Here is a 22631-nt window from a genome sequence, read left to right on the forward strand (position 1 = left end):
ACCAGATGTTTGGTAACTATTAGGGGTTTGTTGTTGTTGCAGAATTTATTCCCCAGGCTTTTGGAATGCCTTTGTCTCAAGTGATTGCTAATGACCGGGCCTACAAGCTCAAGCAAGACTCTCAGAGAGAAGAGCAAAAAGATGTTTCAGATTTTGTGGCCTTTCTCTTGCCATTTGGAACTAAAAGACAGAACAAAGAACTTTCCAGCAGTAACTCATCTCTCAGCTCCACCTCAGAAACACCGAATGAATCCACTTCTCCTAACACACCTGAGCCAGCACCACGAGCAAGGAGGCGTGTAAGTAGACACATCACAATGGGGTGTGTGATTGCAGGTCCAGAGGGTCTGGCTGGACCAGGACAACCCTGTTGTGTGTGTGGACTGTGGAATACTTTTTGTTCAAATAGTGGGTTTTTTCAGGTGGAAGTCAGCCTCATCAACATCAGAAAACTCTTAACTGTGGTGGAAATCTTCTTTTGCTCATGCTGGTGGGAAAAGGTCATATAGACCCTGTGAGTCTGTAATAGATCACAAAGAAACAGAGAGATTATCTAGAAGTCTTCCTGTTTGCTCCCTTTATCTACCTCCTTCTGTCTAAGTCTTTCAGATTTAACAAATTCGTTCTGTCTTTAACCTCATTCTTTCAGCAGTTTTAAAGTTGAAACCTATGTGTTTGATATTTATAGGTATATTTATCTTAATCTAGCTCTAACTTGATAATAAGTCTGACTATTAATCCCTATCCTTATATTAATAAAAATCCTCATGGTCTAGCCCAAATCATATCCTCCATGGTAAGTAAGGAGTTCTCAGACTAGATTTGTGCCAGGGTCTTTGAAGGATGTTTTTGCATGCAGGCTAGGAAGATGCCTTTGCCAGCAAAATAGAGAGTGGTGGGTTTGGGTTGAATATTAATCTGCCTGTAAAATTGATCAGTTTTTAGCATATATCTGTTCCTTGTAATTAAATTTTATGCTCTGAACTTTCTAGTTCTACAGTTAGTAATTTTTTTTCTTTTGTTACCATGGAATTGAGGTTCTAGACTTTCCTGCTTTTTAATTTCATCTGCAATGGAGGGAGAAAAAAAAATGCATAATAAAATACTTTGAATAAAACCCTTTTTAAGAAATCTGAGCAAGAATTGAAGTACAAGAACAGATTCTGGAAAAGAAAGTATTTTCTTAAGAATTTCACCTTCTTTCATCCATAGGCTAAAACTGCTTCATAGAAATTCTCTGTTGGGCTCTTCAAAACAGGGATTAAGAGGGGTAGTACCAGAGTAAATTGCAAATTGAGAGAAGGCAGAAGGCATGTCATGGGACTCTTTGTCTAGCTGCCAGCTGAAGCCTGAAGTGTCTATATTCTGTCTGCAAAACTGAAAGCATGATGTTTGCAGTCTTGTATACTCATTAATGCACATCTGTTGGTCTATACAAACCATATGAACAGGCATTTGTGGTCACACAAAAGTGCAAAGTTACTTGACTAAGTTAAGGGAAACCCATGAACTTCTTTCAGAGTTTGGCAGTGACAAAAAATAAAACTTTGCTGTATGTACTTGTTGGCTTCAGAACATTTTTTCATAGGAGAGAAAGAGAACTCATGTGTCCAGAGGTGACTCATCTGCTGTTCTTTTCACAAAGATTGGATGATAAGATTTCTGACATGTATTTGACCAGTGAGCAGGCAGAAGAACATGGATCCTTTGGTATGTCCACAGAGATCTATAAGGACCAAGTTCCTAGAAGCTGAGGGAGGGTTTTACATGTTTTGTGTGTTCAGATAGTTGGGGATTTTTTTGTCAATACTGGCATTGCAGCTTTCAGAGTGCAGAACTGGAGCCTTTGGTCCACAGCCATGAGGATGCAGCAGGACGTGGTTCACTCACAGAGAAATAAAAGTTAAGGCAGTGTGACATGAGGGAGCTGGCATTTTCTTTAGGGAATGAACTTACTTAATGAATTTCATGAATTTTCCATTATTTAACGTTATTATCAACTCATGTCCCATATCTTGTTTGTCTCTATATTTCTGTTTATCGGTGCACTTACCCCTCTGCCCTGAGCTTACTTAGGGGATGATAAGGAAGCCTGCACTTATCTTTTATCTCTTGAGCACCATTGCACTGTTTTCAACTGACAAATGCTTACAAAAAAAAAAAAAAAAAAATTATTTGCTAGTAAATGCAACTGATACAACCAATTTATCACAAAAATGCTGCACAGACACCTGGAGTGCAGTCCTCTTAAACTTAAACTGGAGGGATTGTTTATCATTGCACCATTCACTTCTTTGCAACTGTGTCATTCACTTTTGTGTATTTTAAACACAAAAGTGAGTCTTCAAACAATGACCTGAGATTTTCAATAGCAGTTAGAATGCTGGCTGCAGAGCTCATGGTGTGAGTGCTGTGGTTCTCTCTCCAACAGCTTCACAAAAGTCACTGTTGCTGCATTTTCTGTATAGGATTTTTGCCCAGCAGTTGGAAGTTGAGACTTTAAATTCCACTTTCCTTCATGTTTCTATGTGCTTAGATTAAGACTTCCCCAGTGTATTTAGGTTTTGAACTCATCATGGGGGAGCAAGGACTGGCATCCATTATGTGCAAAGGTAATGGCTGGCAGATGGAACCTCATTTTCTTTAGTTGCTGGGCACTGCAGTGTGTGTGTTACTAACCTGGAGCAGTGGTGTGCAGTCTCCTCCTCCTCTGTTCCTCAGCAGTCAGGTAGGTCAGTCTGAGCCCAGACTAATAGATCTGCCTGAGTTTCAGCTGGATTTGTAGAGTATGTTGGTAACATTTGCTTGAGCACTTTGTAAAATCAGAGCTGGCCTGAACTTGGTATTGCCAAGCCATGACTTCAGTCACTGAACTCAAGGTCACTCTTCCTAAAGCCAGCTCAGTGTGCCAGTTAATCCACAACTTTGATAAAATGCCCAAGGACCACGTTGAACTGACTGTATTTGCATCTATTTTAGGGATCTGAATCCGATTTAAGTGACTCTGATAATGATTCATGAGGTGAGGATGCCTTGCAGACAGGAAAGGACCAGTAAAGGCAGGGTATAAAGGAGGGCACCTATCACACAGGGGCTGCACTGGTGAGGGTGGGGTGAGGATATTCAGTGCCAATTCATTTATTTGAAGTTTGGGATGCCAAACTCTTAAATAAAATCAAAATATCATTCAGTTGGAATTTTATACACATGGGTCATAGCCAGAGGTTCTTGTTTGGTCTGGAGGGGTTTTTTGTTTGTGATTTTGTTTCCTGTTGGCAGGAAATGGTAAAAGGAATCAAGCAGATGTACTTTTGAGAGACATCAGAAATACAGGTCAAAAGTTGGATTCTAAAGGATCTAGTAATTGTTTATAGTAATGTGGGTAAAAAAAATCTGAAAACTTCACTGTGTTTCATTTATATATCTACCAGGAGTTACAAGAAGCAGAACTATACCTGATAAGTTAAATGGTTTTTTTTTAAGGTATTAAGAACTAGAAATTTATCAATGAGTTTGAAATCTCGGTGGACTTTTTGTGAGTTTTGCCTATGAGTTGAAAATCTTCATAAAGTTCAGCTGGCTAGGCTGATGGAACAAAATACTTTTAGAGCTTTGAATTCCCTTGTAAGCAATTCTCATTTAATTCTCAAGTTCTCATTTAATAGACATACAGTTCTGACTAGCAGTCTATAAATTGCCTGTCAGCTTTTAACAAACTATAGTTGTCAGAAAAGTTTTGAGTAGAAATTGACATTTTCATTATTATTTCTTAGGATGACATGCTGCATCTCTGTACTGTACATTTTATGTTATGGCAAAATTTATGCTTTGTTTCAGAAAGAAAGAAAATAGTTTACAACAGATATTTTTAATAGGAATAAAACCTGACTTTTTTCTTTGTGTTGATTATGATGATTATGATGATGATGATTATTATTATTAGTAGTAGTAGTAGTAATGGACCCTAGAATGTTTTTTGCCTCATAAGTTTAATTGCTTTTTGCCTCATAAGTTTAATAAGACTTGAGAGAAATGGTAATTTTGAAATGACAGTAATCTTGTGCTTTGAAAAAAAAAGTCTTGTTTTTACAGTGTGAAAATTGAAACATGCCAGAAACCTCCAGCTGCTTGTGCTGCTTTATCCTTTACAGACTGCTTGAACTTCTGCACCTTGCTGTAATCAAAACCTGGATTTCAAAGCTTTCATTGGAATTTTAATGATTTTAAAATATTAAGATACTTGAAGTAGAATTATTTTAAAAATATTACCCCTCAACTTCTCTGATGTATCTTTATTCTGTGATAGAGTGGGATTATTTCAAACTCCACAGCTGTTTGTATTTGTGATATTAACTGTTAACTGTATGTGGTGTATGGTTGTTAATCATTTTGCATAAATTTCACTGATACAATGGTCCAAGATTCAGAAAAAGTAGGCAATAAGATTTAAAAATATCTATATATCTCCATGCACATGAATATGGTACTTCTGAGGTGCACCCACAGACCATGATTCATCCTTGCCCTGCAGTATGTGCAGGCTTACATCAGTAAAAGCATGGAGTGAAGGAGTGGAAAGCATTTCAATTTTCAGTATTTTACTTTGTATTCATTATAATATGATAAGAATAACTTTCGTACCATAGCAATTTTTCCTATCCATTACACTGGTATTATAACTTCATTAATTTATAAAAATGTTGTAGCTAATGGTATTTTTATATTAGTTTGTTTAAAATGCAGGTAGGCAAAAGTCTTTGCTGGACATCCTGTGATGCTGAGATTTCCCCTGCCCTACTGATTGTTCACGTGTGTGTGTTTTACAGGGTGCAATGTCTGTGGACTCTATCACAGATCTTGATGACAATCACTCAAGATTGTTGGAGGCTCTCCAGCTCTCTTTGCCAGCAGAAGCCCAGAGCAAGAAAGAAAAGGCAAGAGATAAGAAGCTAAGCCTGAACCCTATTTACAGGCAGGTTCCCCGGCTTGTAGATAGCTGCTGCCAGCACTTGGAAAAGCATGGTAAGAATATTTTGTTTTCCCAGGAGTGGCAGATGTATTTTTACTATAATATAAATAAATGCCTATTTTGAGAAGTAAGTATATGCAAGGATGTCTTTGAAAGCTAGACATTTTCCCTCCTGTTTTGCCTCTTGCTAAAAATACTGTCTCACAAGTAATTCTGTACATGATAGCTTCCCAAACTGAAGATCTGTGCTGCGAGCTTGTAAACTGGCCCATAGAGCACAGGAATAGATCCTTTCTTGGAGGTCACCCCTCTTGTACTGGGGTGCTCAGCTCTGCAGAAACAGCTGTTCACACCCCACAGGTTTACCTGTACCTTCACAACAAAAAGTCTGAAACGCTCCAGGCAGTCTGGAGTCGTGCACAGCCAGTGGATCTTAAGGTGTGAGATCTAGATTAACTATTTATACTGTAAGACTTTTGATATTTGAAGATGGGGGTTCAGAATAAGAAAGAACTCCATGGTAAATATATATTAAGCTCCAAGTAGCCTCTTCCTGTTCACTGCAAGGCTTGAAGGCTGAATACTCAGTTTGTCTCTGGCTTAATTCCTCCTGATCAGCCTCAGGCTCAGGCCTGCTCTCTCCAAAGGAAATCACAGACTCCTGCCAGCATTCTTCCTACGTGTTCATGATTGTCCAGACACAAGCCTCCCACAGCTTTACATAGTACAGAAACAGTAGTCAATCTAGCTATCTGCTCACCATCTCTGCCAGTGTATCTTAGCCTTGTAAAGTTGTTTAATGAGAATTGAAATAACTTGGCCGCAGCAAGATGGAGCTATCACATGGCCAGATAATCAACAAACCATAAAATAATGGTGATTGTAACAGCAAATGATGTATTTGATGCTAATTTCACCAGCAAGAAATCATTTACTAACTCTGAATGAAAGGCTTTTGCAAGATGAGGGACTGCAATTTAAACAACAATGCTGAGCTTTCACAATTCATAACTGAAAACTGTCTTCCTTACAAATGTATCAAGGAACATTGCAAAAGATAGTTGCTGTTAATCTTTTACAGAGATTAGATACCATGGCTGACAAGTAAGTATGGGATGATTAAATTTGAGATGAATGACTTCTATCCCTTAAAAAAAAGGTAGCTGAGTCTGGAGAACATCTGAGTCAGCCAAAGAAGCCATCCAGCTGAGCATCATTTGGATACTGTGATTTTACGTCACCTGATCATCTGTGATAGATTTTTAATCCTTTTAATGCACTTTCATAACAAAGTTCTTTTCCATATGATGCTCTTCATGGAAATATTTCCTTTACATTGAAGTTTTCTTCTAAAGGAAATTTACTATGTGTTATTGTGCTTTGTTTGATTGCATCACAGTGCAATAATCTGATATAATCTGGGGCAAATTCTTCAATTTTAATCTGCTTTCCACAAGACAGTTATTGGCACTGAGAGAAACCTAAAAATGGTAGAAGGTGGACACTGTAGCAACATCATTCCTGATTCTGAAAATACTTGCCTATATGCATAAATCCTTTTTCAGCAACAAATCACCAGCAGTTTCTGATGACTGCTTTAAAGGATAATTCTGAGCATTATAGGACAAAAAATAGTTATGTTTTTAGACATAAGAGCACCTGTCCTTGTTCACCTTCCCTGTTTTCCCTGGATTCACATCCCAGAGATATAAAGGCCTGGCTTTCTGTAGACCTGTAGTGTAGCAAAAACACTGTCTTGTCTGTGTAGGAATGGGTGAGCAGCCTGCAGGTTGCCCAATGTGTGTAATCTCCATCTCAGATGATTCCCTGCCAGTATTCCTGGGTTTACTAAATGATAGTCCATCAATGTAATTTTCTATTAACCAAAGAGAAAAGATTTAAAAAGAGGTCTTGAGACTAAAAACTAAAAAGCAGAATCCTATCTGAATTTCTCTGATGAAGATCTGTAACTCCAAATATTATTCAAGGTGACACATCTCCAGCAAGCAAGTGTAGCCTAAAGGCTGTCAGAAGGCATTTGTTTCACAAGGAAATTTTACACTTCCTGTATGTCAGTAGAGATTAGAGCTGCAGAGTAGCCCTTGTTAGACCATAAACTTCCAAGCTTATGGATAATTTCATCCCTTTTGCAAAACTGTATAACCATGTAAAATTATATTATATACATGGGCCCTTCAGACTTTAAAATTTCCCCTCACATGGTCAGTGCTAAAGACCAGGTCACCTCTCAAATTTTTCAGGTCCTGTTAGTCTGCAGGATATGTCCATTTGAGAACCATATTATAATTTTGTGTATTTGTAGTGGCTTTCTGCAGGGCTACAAGAAGGTTTGAACTGATTTCTTATGAAATAGCAGGCAACACCAATTTCCTAATCACTTTAAGTCTAAATGAGACACTTCTGCACTTTGCCTTAAGTATCACAATGCTTCTTTATAGCTTTCCCTCTATATAATAGCTGTTCCTACCTTATAAACTGCACACAACTCCCTGTTGAAGTTCTTCCCTCTCACAGTCTGCCTGAGTGCCCTATTTAGGTACCTTTGAAGGCGACTCTCAACTTTGTCATGACAGGAACTTTAGAGCCAGGGAGTTGTCCCAAATACCAGCTTCATCCTGTATCCAAATACACAGCTCAGTGCCCACATATTTAGTTGTTTTACTGCCTCTTTCCTTTGATATCAGTCCTGGAAGTTCAACCTCCAAACCCTGAGCAGTGCCTCAGTCTCTGCATCCCTCTGTTCCTCATAGCAGTGGCACATCCAAAGTGGCATCACAAGAAATGTCACAGAGATGCCATTTTGCAGATTAAAAGTGATCCTTAAAAACCACAATTGATGGCTTCTTAATCACATCTTGCATCAATGGTAAGTACACATTTGTGGAGAAATATGTTGCTTTTCTTTTTATTTATTCTTATAAGTACACACATAGGTCAGAATGCTTTGTTTCAATGCAATTTTCAGGAGAAAATTAAACAATAAAATAGTGCTATGATGTGTTTCACTTGCAGGTCTCCAGACAGTAGGAATATTCAGAGTTGGAAGCTCAAAAAAGAGAGTAAGACAGGTGAGTGAATACAGATATGGCTTTCTTTCATCAGCTATAATACAAACAAATCTGATGCCTTTTGTTGTTATTTCTTTCTCATCTGTAGCATGGTGAAATTTAGGCTTTCTGGATCAGTGACTTCGCTGTTTTTTTGATGGCTCATAAAAGGCTATTTCCAGTATCTTTTACATTCTGGTGAAATCCTTGTCAGGTTCTCAGCAGGTTAACAGTCTCTGTATGTTTTGCTGTGGAAAAGTAGCACAGGGTTGGAGATCCAAATAAACTACAGTGAAGAAATTTTCCAAAGGTCACACTGCAGGGAAAAAAAAATCTTGGCTGTTCGTTTCATCTCAGAAACAGCTGAAGCTCCCAAAGTAAACTCAAACTGTAAATCTTCTTTGGAAAACTCATGGTATGAGAAAACATGCAAGTACAGAACAATCTCTTTGACCCTAAGATTGCTGCTCCTAAATATCACCTTTCTTTTATCCCTGCTAGACTTCAAGGTCAGAGCAGACCCTTCCAAGTCTTAGTCTCAGCCAAATTATGAAAAAGCAAAGATGATGTGCAATTAGGTTCCAGATATAAAGTCAAATGTGGGTGTTATCTCCTAGGTATACCCACCTAGACATTGCCAGAAGCTGGGAATACATGTTGAATTAGAACAGTGGAGATAATGGTTAGAGTTTGCATGATGCATGAGGAGGGGATAAAAAGATACAGGAAAATGTCCCTCTCGGGAAGTTAAGACCAAAAACATCAAACAGAAAAAAAAGGCAACAGAAAGCTTGACTGCATCTGATCCTACAGTTTATAGTTCTTTGCAAAAAGTTGCAAAAACTTCATAGTGTAATGTTTTATCATTCTGGAAAGTAACCTTGAATAGCTAAACTGAACTGATTTTGGCTGGCAGGACAGTATAGCCTACTGAATTGTAGCTCATTCTCCAGCAGTTTCTATTCCTAGGGTCACTGGTGTTACACTAGGCTAAAAAAACATCTACAGAGGCAATTTTCAGATCAACACTGAACTAGATAAAATACTGAATTTGCCTCACATTTCCATTGCAAGCTTCAATGTCAAAACGTACATAATCATTTAGGGGTGAGTACAATTGCATCATACATCTGGGGAAAAAAGCAGAGAGCTTCTATCATTCACTTGTAAACTAAGCCTTATTCTGAACATTAAAGACTTTCACCACTTTTTGTTCTACTTTGTTTTCAAAAGGTGAGGAAATCAAGAGATTTGGGTATCTATGTTTTTTATTACATGGACTAATTTATTGAACTAAGTAAGCTGATATATTTCATTAAACAACAAGGAAGCATCAGCTTGGCCCTTGTAGTTACAGTAATAAATGCTGTCAACATGAACACATGGGAAAGTCTTGATTCAATTAAAATTCCACTCATTTTCTGAACCGTAGAAAGCCAAACCCAGCACTCAGATTTTGGTGTGCTTTTGCAGCTGTTCATTAGTTTTTCTTGTGTAGAAAGTAAGCATATTTTGTTTTCCTTCCTTCCCCAGTTAGAAAATGTCCTGTTTCAACTGTAGTTTGTTGCAGTAAATACATAAGTAAGTAGATATATGTGCCAGAGGTGGTTTTTTTTGGTGAGCAGGAAGAGAAAACCTAGAACATGTGCATCTCTTGCAAACCTCCTCCTTCATGTTCAGTGAGGCGTAGGACAGAGATTCCCAAGCTCACGTTGACTCAAGGTGGTAGATCTGGTGCATCAGGGGGCCAGGTACCATCTTGTGTCTGAGCATAGATGCCAAGATTGGGATGGGCAACCCTTGATGCTGGGCCTGGTGACATTGTGGCAGATTGAGCCCTGAGGATGAAGAGTGAAATAGCTGGAGCTCTGCTGTCCTATCTCCTGTTCCAGCACAAATGTCCTCATCTCTCATATCCAAGATTCAGTGGATGCTGTAGTTCACCACCTGTATCTTCCAAAGTCTGAAAGCATTCTGTGTGAATGGAATCTGAAAGACTCAAAGTTTAAATGTACAATATACACTTCTAACAGCCATGATACCTGGGCCTGAAATGTGGCCACATCTCACCAAAGCTTCTGTGGTATTTTGCTGCTGAGGACATCTCTGTAGGTCTCCCAGGATATCAGATCACAAGTGCCATATTCAAGTCTGTAACAGCAGTTTATGATTTAGCCAGCTATTTGGGAAGTCTGAATTCCTGATGCAGTGCTAATCTGTTTCCTCAGCTGCTTTTGGGCACTTAAGTGCAGAAACAATCTTCTGGATTGAGGTAATTTATGGTGCTCTGCAGGGATGTTCTGCATTTGTCACCAATCTGGAGAGTAGAATTAAGCTGGGAATGAAGTCCTCAAGAAGGCACTGGAAAATTTTTGACCATAAATCAAATAATATTATTAGATAAAGAATATATTCTGGTCTTCATAGTGTAATTATTCATTATTAGTGATGACTGATATTAATAATGTTAAAAGTGATCCTAATAAATTAGAATGGAGGCTGTGGTTTTTAATGAATATCTGTCACACCCATTATGAAAGCACAATCTGAGCTGAAAACAAAGGATTTTCACACTGAACACACTGAAGATAGATTTGCATGTGACCAAGATTTGCCACACATTTTTACAGGCAGATATATATAGTTTGCTTGTGACTTAGCTTCTTTCCTCTCTTTGGTATGTTTGTAATATTCCTGGTGAAGAAACCTGGTACCTCAGATTTTCTTGTTTATAAGATTTAGGTGTAATCACTCTCTGAGAAGATAGGTTTTACATTGTGATACCTCATAATGTTAGCAAAGGTACAATTTTTTTCTAGGAAATAGTTTTAAAACCTCTTGACTGTTTTCAAAATGCAAAAAGAGTAAAAGGTGAAGCTGTCAGCCTGAGGAAAGTATTCTGCTCTTGCTGCTGGAAAATCCCTCCAGAAGGGCAAGCTTTTACCTTTTCATGAGGTATCTTGGATTTGGAAGAGTGTTTTCATCTGCCTTTGGGAAGTGATGATGCCTTTGAATTATACAGCATTTGTCTGAGGACCAAAGCAGGGGAAAAAATTAGCAATACTTTGTAATGATGTTAGCTTGCTGTTTGTGAACTCTGTAATGATGATTACTTAATGAGCATAACTAAATCAGGAAGGCAGAACAAGATGTGTGTGAAGGAATACTGTGAAGTCTTAGTGGACCTGTCTGCTTCCCACCTATCTTTACATACAGTCTTAAATGACAAGAGAAATGTGAACTTGGTGGATATTAACGTGATATTACTACAAAATGTTTTTTCTACAAAATCATAAATGTTACAAAATGCTATTTTAGTCTTTCTGATTCCAGGGATAATGCAGTAAGGTGATAGAAGAGCCTGTCTTGTAATTTTCCTTATTCTTTCTGGTTTCTGCCTTTGCTATGGATCTTACATTTCTGCAAAAATTATACTTGGATGCATGTTTTCATACAAGAGTGTCATGTATTAGCTAGAAAAAAAAAATTGTACTTTATTACAGCCTGGTACAAACCTTAAGTTATTTATCATGTAATAAGCAGCAATTAGTTATTAATTATGTCATTGACCTTACCAAAGACTAGTCATCCTCATCCTTGAAATTAAAAATGAGTAAATCTGCTTTTTTAAAGATTTTCTGTGTTGGGGTGCATTAATGAGGACAATAAGTGACTATTGTTTTCTCTGATTATTTTTTTCAGTTACGTGAAGAGTTTGACCGAGGCGTAGATGTTGTATTAGATGAAGAGCACAGCATTCATGATGTTGCTGCCTTGTTAAAGGAATTTCTGCGTGACATGCCTGACCCACTTCTCACCAGAGAGCTTTATACACCTTTCATCAACACTCTCTGTGAGCTCTACAGCATCTTGATTTATCAATTTTCCAAGGCTAATGTGTTTGAATTCTTTGATCTCTACTAATAGCCTTCTTTTATTCTATTCCTTTAATGCTCTGGCCTTGATTTTCTCCAAATATTTGTTTAATACACTATAAATTATATAGTATATTTAATAACAATAGTATATATAATATAATACAATATAGTGTATAAGAATGTAAATAATACAGTGTATTCTTTAGTATAAATTTACTGAGGTCTTGGTTTTATACTGTAGAAATATAATCCAGAAAACTAGAACAAGGGTTTCACTAACTATACATAGTTTTGCATTTTTAAGGATGGAATTCATGTTGTCTATTAAAACCTGACCCTGTCTTTGATCCAGCAGTGCCAGGTCACAGACTCCCATTTGAATCCTTGTCTCTTAAAATTTTTGGATCTGTCTACTGACCAAAGTTCCAGCTTGGCTTGAAAATTTCAAGTTTCTTCATATTGTTTCTTTCATTCATTCTTCTTTGATGGTGCTCAAAGCCATCATATTAAGTACTCCCAATTGTGTTGGCTAAGACCCAAATGCAGACTCTCAGGGATTTAGAAAAAAGTAAAGTTGGATGTTTCAAGCTTAAGCAGCTGCCTGGTATGGGTTCTTCAGATGCTTTCTAGCCCTCATGTGTGAGATCCTGCCTCTGTCCCACCTCTGTCACTGGCTGCCATTTAGATGGTAGATGGCAGTGGTAGCAGAATATCCTTTATTTCTCTGGTTGCTCTCCAATCTCCTGGTACTTCTGCAAGATGAAAAACTGTAAGAAAACTGATTAAAAATGTCTGAAGCATAAACCTGGTTGGAATGCTTGACAGCTACTATACATACCAGTTGCTATACCTAAATGAATGGAGTAAGTAGAAAAGTAAGCAGAATATTTGAGTCCAGTAACAGTGATGGAGTGTAAAACATGGATTTTGCTCTCTTTCAGGATAAGAAAAATCTTATTGAAAAATCCTATCTTGTGAGCAAAATGTTGACCAACTAAGGCAAAAATCCCATAGCAGTAGTTCTTATAGTTTTGATGTTTCCTTAGAGTTTCTCTTTTTCTTCTGATGTTGTAAGGAAAATGGTTCTTAAACAAAGCTATTCCTATACCTTCCTTTGGTTTGGGATCAGTATATTTGTTCTGCTTTTAGATTAGTTGGAGTGATTTCTTAGAACATATTTTTTCCCCTCTTAGTATTAGAGCCAGATGAGCAGCTCAGCACCTTACAGCTTCTCATTTATCTTCTACCTCCTTGTAACTGCGATACCCTTCACCGCCTGCTGCAGTTCCTCTCCACAGTAGCTGGCCATGCAGAAGACACCAGAGACAAGGATGGCCAAGAGGTAAGTCCTGGTCACTTGTGTCCTTTGACTTTACTTAATTCATGGTCTGAAAAGAGATCTTTAAAGCCTTGGAACATACACAGTGGTGGCATATTCCTGAAAGATGGGAGAGACTTAATCTGTTTGCCTGCACTTCTGCCATTTGTTTACTATGGGGCTGTGAAGGTTTCATTTTTGTATGACTTAACCAGTAAAACATCTACCACTTCCTTTGGGAGATTCAGTGTACCAGCCTTCCTGTCAAGAACATCTAATGTCATCCATCCTTCCCCTGCTGCCTTGTTTTATCCCATAATATTCTATGGGAAAAGTACTCGGAAAAGGTCAGGCATACAAGGATATGCTGCTTCATTTTCTTTTCATTCTCTGTTGTTGCCTTTTTAAATGACTTTTGGACAGAGTAGTTCACTTCTTGGTTCTCTTAGCCTCCTTGTGGGCCCTGGGTAGTGAAGAATAAACAGAGGACAGGAAGTCCATCTGTATCCTTGCAACTGACAGACCTCATCACTAGCTGGAGTCAGGGTTCATCTTTCTCCATTTTCTTTCTGACCTCCTTAACTCTTGCAGTCTGGACCAAATTCGGTGGAGAGTTTGATGTGCACTCATCTCACAGAGACAAGAATGCCCTCAGCCATGGGGCTGAGCTCTAGCCCTGAGCATTTTCCTGTGTGCACCCTGTGTCCATTCACACTGGAGAAGACCTGAAAGTCCAGCCTTCCTGTTTCCTGCCAGGGAAGTGCCTGCATCAGTAGGCTGCTGTGTAGAAGGAGGCAACTCTGTTAAATGAATAAAATGGATATAATCTGTCAGTGCTTGACAAAAATGTACTGGTTTATCTGTGGAAGGACTTCTCAGTCCTCTGAACTGCAGCAGAGAGTACTTCTGAGACTCTTAGGAAACTCCTCGAGAATTTTGTCTTCCAGATGGAAAATCCTGCTGATTTTGTCAAATTTAGATGCCTTTTGCAGTTGTCTGATTTTAACAATTAGCACTTTGAGACTTATTTTTGCCAAATTTCTGCCTCAAATCCTAGCTTCCATCTTTACAAGTCCTAACTTCCAGTGTTGTATGTGACTTCAGGCCATTTCATTTTTAAGTCCACTTTAAATGCTACTATTTTTGTTCTCAGCAAGGAGTTGATAAAAAACTATATCACTGTGATGGGAAGCATTTAGAAAGAGCAGCCTGTAATAGTTTAATGTGCTTAAAAACATGTATAAGCCAGCTAAGGTCATGGTCCCCCTGGTCCTGCAAAGAGTTCTCTGTTGGTTCAGGAATGTACCCAAGAGGATCTTATTGCAGGGCTAGGGGATGCTGCTTAGCAGAGTTCATTTGGCTCAACCATGGTACATCAGCTTTGCCACAGGTATTTTGGTAAGGCAGATTTATGTAAGTTATCTTGACAGTATTGTAAGCATCAGGAATATTATTTGCAACTGGATACCTTTTCTAGATAATACAGTATCCTGCTCACAATTGTTTAAGCTATTTCTGAAGAATTAAGTGAATAAAGGCATTCAGGGCAAGAGAAAGTATTTTATCAGACTGTTTGCTATCACTGGAAGGAAGACAGCCAAGCTTTGGCACACAGGCCCTCTTCTTGATTTCTTTCAACAACCCTTCTCTCACAAAGATGAAGATGGATGACTAACTTTATTAAAATTGCTCATTCAGTTAGTTTCAGTGGAAATGTTTACAACATTTTTTAAGGATGCCCTGAGGCTGCCCTTAAGAAAAGGCTCACTGTTTGTACAAACAGCCTGCACATGCAGATCTGGGCACAGCCAGAGGCTGCCCTGGCACACTTGAGGCCCCCTGTGCATCTGTGGTGGCTCAAAACTCAGAGTTTAAAAATCAGGTCACCTGAGAAACAGCTGGGTGCTTGGTGCTGTGTAAATAAGGTTTGCTGTTCTCACAGTCATGCTGGGATGAGTCTCTAAACAAAGAGCCAACATGTTTGCTATGACTGCCCATGCACCTACCTAGTACAGATGTCTTTCCAACACTACACACTGGTCCTACCAATAAAAAGCTTTTTACTGTAATTTCTGTGCTGTCTAGTTGAGTTCTTTAAAAAATAAACCAGGTGTAGTCAGTTCAGTTTTAAGTTTAACTACAGTATTCGATGAATGATCAGCTACAAAAAAAAATTTAAAATACTGCTTTGAAATCATCTGTTTTGTACAACTCACTTTTGAAGTTCTATTTTTACTACCTCTTTTTTATGTCTCTTTATATCCTTTTTAAAAACTCTTAGTTCAAGTGACCTCTACTTTTTATTGAAGAATGGAAAGGGAAATTAGTAGTCTAATCACAAACATGACAATGAAAATTTTGAAGTAATAATGTATATGACATATTTTTCAGGTAATTCCTGTCTAGTCTAGTAGGTATTCCTAGCCTTTTGCTTCCTCAAAATTCAGGTCACAGTTGCTTCCTTAAGCACAGGTTTATAAAAGTAGGAAAAAAGATAAAACCCCAACAAACTAAAACAAGCCACCAAACCAGTAAATATTTGTCATGTTCTAGAAATACAGGAAAATACTCATAAAAGAAGTGACCCTGCTCCTTAATAATCTCAACAGTTTAAATGTGGAAAAGTATCACTTTATATGTTTGAAATCATGAATGCTGCTTGAGAAAGCCAGAAGCTTTCAGCATTAGGTCCTAAGAGACAGTAATGTGCTAAGATGCTGAGGTAGGAGGGAGGTTGCTCTGAGTTCATAAGTTTGCCACTGTTGAGCTCCCAGGGAATTAAGGGCAGAAAACACTTCCACCTTCTACTCCTCTAATCCTCTTGAAAATATAACCAGAAAATCTACAGTGCTTGTTGCAGAGATGTTCAAAACAAGGTGTTTCTAAAAGTTGTTCATTTTTTATTGACAAGCAGCAGGTTTTGGTTTTGATGAATGAAGCATCTACCAAATCAGGGGGGACAGAGAGTGTGTGTTTGTGTGTGGGTGTTAGGGGTGTGAGTGTGTATAGATGTGTCTATATACATATTTGTATACATTAGGGCCTGTGAGACCCCACCTCATTTTTATTCTCTTTTCTAGATTACTGGGAACAAAATGACATCGCTTAACCTGGCCACCATCTTTGGCCCTAACTTGTTGCACAAGCAGAAATCTACAGACAAAGAATTCTCAGTTCAGAGCTCAGCTCGAGCTGAAGAGAGTACTGCTATCATAGCTGTTGTGCAAAAGATGATTGAAAACTATGAAACCCTGTTCATGGTGGGTGGATATTTTTTCATATTTCTCTTATACATTTGTAAGATAAATGCGAAAATAGCTGATTGATATTAAAGCAGATGGGAATGAAACAAACTGTAGAAGCTGCATTAAATTAGGATCAACAATTATTGGTAACAAAGAGTAGTCTTCTAGCAAGGAGAATGATTTGCAGTAAGTAAAAATATTAAAAATGTGTGCTTATATCTTGCTTAGAATGGTTTCTGTGTAGGTAAAGGTGCATTGTTTAGAAGATTGTGAAAATGATGGGGTTGGCCATTCAGTTGTATACTGAGCAATGCATAGACAAGACTGAAAATGATCTTTCACATCTCAGTTTTGGAAGTCAGGAAGAAAATTTTTCTGCAGGGATTAAGACATCCTTGATTAATTTAAGGAATTACCTTCCCTACCCAAGACTTTTTCATTGGTTGGATGGAGAGGAAGGACAAAGCTTTCTTGTTTATTAGTTGGGTAAAGGGAATAAAACATAAATCTGTGTAGTTCCTGAGTTCCCTTCAGTTCTTTAGCTGAAGCAAGCAAGTTCTTCATAAGAAGGCTGATGGGCTTGGAGTTGGACATGTTGTTTACTTAAGACACAGCTTAGTTAGGTCACATTTCTCATGCCTAGCAGTTACCTGAGCAGTTCATTCTGTGGCTTTATCTTATGCTCTTTTTGTGTACAGAATTGTAGGTCAGCTCAGCATGACTTGTGTCTGAGGGAGCCCTGCTCTGGGGGTAGCAGAGGCCAGTCAGACCTAGTGGTGGTCTTCATTATTCTGTTTTCCTTTTTGTAAAAATACCCATTGTAACAAAACCAGTAATCTTGAAAAAGTGGAAAAAACTTTGGTTGTTGTGTCCTGAGACGAAGCAGCACTGTATTTACACTGAGGAGATAAGTTCCCAAAGCAGAAAGAACACTCTGGAAACCTTCAGTGCTTCAGCAAAGCTGAGTGCTGGAGACCTTGTTGGAAGAAGATGAGCAACCCTGAACTGTGGGCTGATGGCCACATAGTACTGTAAATGGAAGATGTCTATCAGTTTTCAACAAGGGAGTAGAGCATGAGAAAGCAATCATGAGCCCTGCTTCAGATGTCTTAGCCTCAGATGAACTTCTTTGTGGTTTTCCTGCCTTTTATTTTTATTCTTGTACCAGTGAGACACTTGCAGTAGTTTTCTTTATTGTTTTCTTTCTTTTTTTTTAATGCTTTTTACAGTTGGGGAAAATGCTAGGTGCTATTTTTCCTTCCACATCAGTAAAAGAGACAGAGCTGCACTCCTGTGCAAAAGGTCTGCTGGCCCAGAGTGTGGATGGCACTATCAAGTTTGAGATAATACTTGAATAAGAATACTAAATATAGTTGAAGTGTTCTTATTGTTTTTTCTCTTTAAGAACTTCTAACAGCACAGACACAGCTCAGTCCATAATACTTAAGGCATGCATTGTGACTTTCAATGTGGAAAGGATGGGGCTAAGGTTAGACTAACCTGCATCTGGGCTCTAATTCTGATGGATTTATTCCTTCTTCTCTTCAGTGCTTCAACTTTCTTCTGGAGGTTAAATGGAGTGTGGGAAAAAGAATTCCTTTTGTTTTCCAGAGTTGCTTTTACTGTTTATACTCGACATTTATGCTACATTAAAAAAAAAGAACATCTGGAGTTAAGCATTCAGCTACAACTATAACATGGTGTATTAATGCTCAGATGCTTTTGTGTTAGTTTTTTTTTTTCTTTCTGTTACTTTTATATATGGGAGATTATGAAACTGTGATTGGTTTTCAGCATTGAAACTGGAACAACATTTGGAACCAAACCCTAGGAAACCAAAATGTGGTGGGATACCCAGACCACAATATCAGAATGATTCTGACTTATTGGTGGATCAGAGAAATTCTGTTTGTTGGAACAACCCAGGATATTGAGCACAATTTTTACTGAGTGACTATGGTTAACATCAGTAGCATACAAAAGTGGATTTCCTATAGAAGATGGAATCTGGTCATGCTTCATTGATATCAGGGATGATAATCACTTTCATATCCAATTTTGCCCATTTCAGTGAGTCTTGGGGATGTATTAAAATGTTTCATGGGGATCTGTAAAGGACTGTTCTTTGCCAGTCTCTGCACCTGAATGAAAGGAGGCACAACTCAGCCACTCTTCATTTTTGACTTGGCTTTGCATGAAGGATGGAGATCAGCAGCTTGTTCATGTATTTCATCTCCTAGTGTCCAAATCCAGCCCTGCTGCAAAGAACTGCTAAAGAGTATATGAAATTTCATATTTTTTGCAGTTAGTTATTTTACACTGCCATTCTGTGCCTCATCAGTGGCCAGGGACAGCACAAAGGAGACACTTCAAGGGTCCCTCCACCCTTCTGCGTGTCAACAGCTGTGACTCTTCTTTTAGCACCCAACCCCAAAATCTCAGCTCTGCTGGAGTCCTGACAACCCTGGAGCCCTCTGATATGTCTCTGTATGTCCTCCAGAGCTGTTTTTTCACCAGCTTTCTTGGCTTCCCTTCTGTCCCAAATTTCAATTTCTCATCCATCTACTTAGGTGCAATTACCAGAGAAACAATTAATTCAGTAATGGTTATGGTGACATCTTCCTGAGATACTGATATTGTAGTTCTATGTAAGTGTAAGTTTATAATTACATGCATATCAATTCTACACTTGCCAAGTTACTGGACTAAACTGAAGAAAATTGTTGCACAGGAGGAACCCCCAAGCCCAGTAGGCACCTAGCAAGAAGACCATCAGTACAAATCTACTTGCAGATTCATTCTGGTAAAACCCCTATGAATCAGTAGAACCATTAAGTTTGGGGTTCAGAGAAGCTTTCTGCTGGAACTGAACTTCTGGTGGAACTTTTTCAGACTTTTTGTGATGAATTTATTATTGTTTTTTAATAAGGCAAGATATATTTTTATTTTCCTGACAAAATTCTCTCAGTAGTTTCTTACAAAATTATTTGATAAAAAGCTGAGTAGTAAGTTACAGACAAAAATGTGTGGATAGTTTTTTTACCATGAAACTTTATGTGGAGTTTCTTCTAGTGTACAGAAAGGCTGTCTAAATGGAGAAGTTACAGTACACCAGGTTTCTAAAGATTATATTCCTATAAAAAAAATTGTCTAAAGACTAGTGTATCAGTGACCATCAGTAAGATACTTTTCCAGTTCAGAGACTGAAAACAATATTTAAAAAGTGAGTATGTGGTTACACAAGTTTTTCATAAAGATTTTGGATCAGTTTGAATTAAATTATGCATATCTTTATTTATTTTCTAATTACTTCCTTATTTTAAGAAGTATGCCTTTTATGTAACTAGACTCCTTAAATACCTCCCAAAATGGGATGTTCCTCTGGGGAACGTGTTAGTAATTCTATGCCTATTTCCCAGGAAATGGCAGGGAAAACAAATGGTCCATGAAGTGTGACTTGAAGCTCAAGAGATTCAGGCTCTGACAGATTGCATCCAGAAACATATATTGCCCAGCTGATGACCCCTTGCTGAGATTGTCTTGCACTGGCTTCCATGTGTCATGAGTGAACCTGGGCTGTTAAAGTTTCTTGGATGGTTTCATCTGTTTTCAGTGTTTTGAAGTTTGTGTTGAACATTCTGCTGTAATGCAGACAAAGCAGACAAATCCTCACTTGAAGATTGGTAAGAGTCATGTAAAGTGCAGTTGGAAACACAAAGTTTACTTGTGCAGATTTTAGGGTGCCATTTCTGCCACCTGCCCAGGAGATGTTGCTATATCCTGCAGCATCTGAAGCTGTCAAGGGTTTTGAAGGTTCATACCCATACAAAGTGCAAAGAGAAAGTTAGAGCACATCAGAAGGCCAAACTCCAAAGAAGGTGACACAAATTCTGACTGAGCCTGTTGGTCAGAGTGGCTGGAGAGGCAGAGATGGAGATAGGTAAATGTCCTCAGACCTTTGAAGGGTGGTGTAAAGTGAGGACCTTAAACTGGAGCTTTTGAGATTGTGATACATAAATAATCCCACTGTTATTTCCAGATATATTAACCAACTGGATACCTATCAGTTATTCAACAGTAATCAGCATTGAACATTGTACAAAGTGATCTTCAGTCCTACTTCATCTGTTCTTACATGAAATTTCTCTTTTAAGTGAAAGCTTCTGAGTATATTTTATATACTTTCTGTAAATGACTTGTACTTGCTCATTTAGATTAAGCATAGCACCAAAATTAATGTATATGAAAGGATATTAACCTCCAACTAAGTAATCTTTTATTTCTTCATAGGTTTCCCCTGATTTACAGAATGAAGTGCTTATTAGCTTATTAGAGACTGACCCAGATGTTGTGGACTATTTGCTGCGGAGGAAAGCTTCCCAGTCATCGTGAGTAATCTGTTTTTTCATCATCCCTTTTTCTTCTGGGAATTTCTATCTCCCACTGGAAGTGTCCAAAAGGTTCTAGTTTTCCACAGCTCTTCTGCACTGTCTACAGTGGAGTAGAAATATGCTCCCTATTACACAGACTCTGCCAAAGAAATTATGACTCTTGTACAGCATTTTCTAAAGACAAAACTTGTTTCCCTGATTCAGAGGAAAGATTGTGTTCTGCTGCAGAGAACAGAATGACATGTACATAAAAATATTCAGTGCACTATTATCTGACAGGATGTTTTTTAGTCATCTGCTGGTTTGTGTCTTGGGTTTATTGTAGTCTTCAGTAACAGGAAGCATGTATTCCACTATCCTTGAAACACACCCCAGAGTGCCTTAACACCATCACAACGAGCTGCTTGACCACTTTGTCATTCTTTTCCCATCCTATACATGTAGTATATTGTGAACAAGGCAACTGCCACAACAGCAGCCCTATGGAGACTTTGGATATTATTTAATTGTATGCTTTGTGAAGGATCAGAAGAGAAAAAAAATCACACTGGTCACTATAGCAGTTATGATACATAATACGTTCTTGTGTATGGTGTGTATTTACCTGCACCTTGTGCCTTAATGCTGTGAGTGTTTGTACATTCAGATTAACAGTATTCCTGGCTTCCTTATGGGACCACACAGTCATTGTCTTTATTCTAGTGAATCCCAATATGGCAGACCCAAAAATCACGAAATTTGACAGACTTGCTTTAAGTAATTTTTAAGAGGGTTTCTAGACTCTAAACTCTCTGGGACATATTGGACTTTGTCTTCCTGTGTTTGTGGAAAGTGCCTAGTGCATTCAGAATATAATTAAAATTGAATTTGTGTAGTCAGCTATGATTTTTTTTCTCTCCCTCTTAACATTTTATATTTGGAGGTAATGTAATAGTGTGCCTGGCTTCAAAGGGAAAGGTATACAAGAAATATTGTTACTAACACCTTGAGGAAAAAGCTTTCTTTAACTATAAAATTTGGAAACAAAAATATGTACAGTATATATTGAGTTGTAAAGGATTTTATTAGTTTGCTAACATAACCACATGAAGTAGAAAATTATCACAGATCATCTGATTTGGGGTAGTTTTCTCTGTGTGAATTAATTTCAGCTAGTTTGTCTGATTGACAAGTAACCATATGTATATTTAGATCACAGTAAGTGCAGGATAGTTAGAGGTACATAAACTGTCTTTTAGACTTGTTTCATGTTTGCCAGAAGCCAAGAGTACAGTTAGGACAGACACTACAAATCGTATGACGTAAGGTAGTGTGTCGAGACTTCTTCCTTTCAGCCCTTAATTTGGAATGATCAGATAATTTCTAACTCAAGCTAATAAAAACTTCATGCAGAATTTCACTGTCTGTATAACAAAAAGACATTGAATTGTATCTCACACGTGACTACACATACCAATTGTGCATAACTTAGTCACAAATCATTGTGGATGTAACAGGTAATTGTTTGATCCCCATTCCTTAATTGATTTTTCCTCGAATTTCCTTTCTCTTAGCCAGCATGCACACCTGCAGGAGAAAATGCAGCTTTTGTGAAAAGCTGGTCACAACTGACAAAAGGCATTTTGTAAGGAAATGTTCTGAAGCCAAACAGAAGCATATAGCTACAGTAGTACTAATTTATTGTGTTGTCAGTAATGGGCAGATGAAATATAACTGAGATAGGAAAAAATTACTGTCATTTTTTTTCTATTTTGCTGTCATG

The 22631-nt window shown here is 38.0% G+C and overlaps 1 protein-coding gene across 5 annotated transcripts in view; it reads left to right on the forward strand.

Moving 5' to 3' along the window:
• ARHGAP6 (Rho GTPase activating protein 6) overlaps positions 1-22631 on the forward strand; it is a 317190-nt gene that overhangs the window by 284725 nt on the left and 9834 nt on the right. For all 5 annotated transcript variants that reach the window (XM_054627666.2, XM_077173171.1, XM_077173159.1 and 2 more), the window contains 7 exons: positions 43-299; positions 4827-5022; positions 8003-8058; positions 11740-11890; positions 13109-13257; positions 16314-16493; positions 20769-20866. In XM_054627666.2, the coding sequence (XP_054483641.2) occupies positions 43-299; positions 4827-5022; positions 8003-8058; positions 11740-11890; positions 13109-13257; positions 16314-16493; positions 20769-20866 (1087 nt within the window). The remainder of the gene's footprint in view (positions 1-42; positions 300-4826; positions 5023-8002; positions 8059-11739; positions 11891-13108; positions 13258-16313; positions 16494-20768; positions 20867-22631) is intronic.

This window comes from Agelaius phoeniceus, chromosome 2, assembly GCF_051311805.1.
Source record: "Agelaius phoeniceus isolate bAgePho1 chromosome 2, bAgePho1.hap1, whole genome shotgun sequence".
Taxonomy (NCBI): Eukaryota; Metazoa; Chordata; class Aves; order Passeriformes; family Icteridae; genus Agelaius; species Agelaius phoeniceus.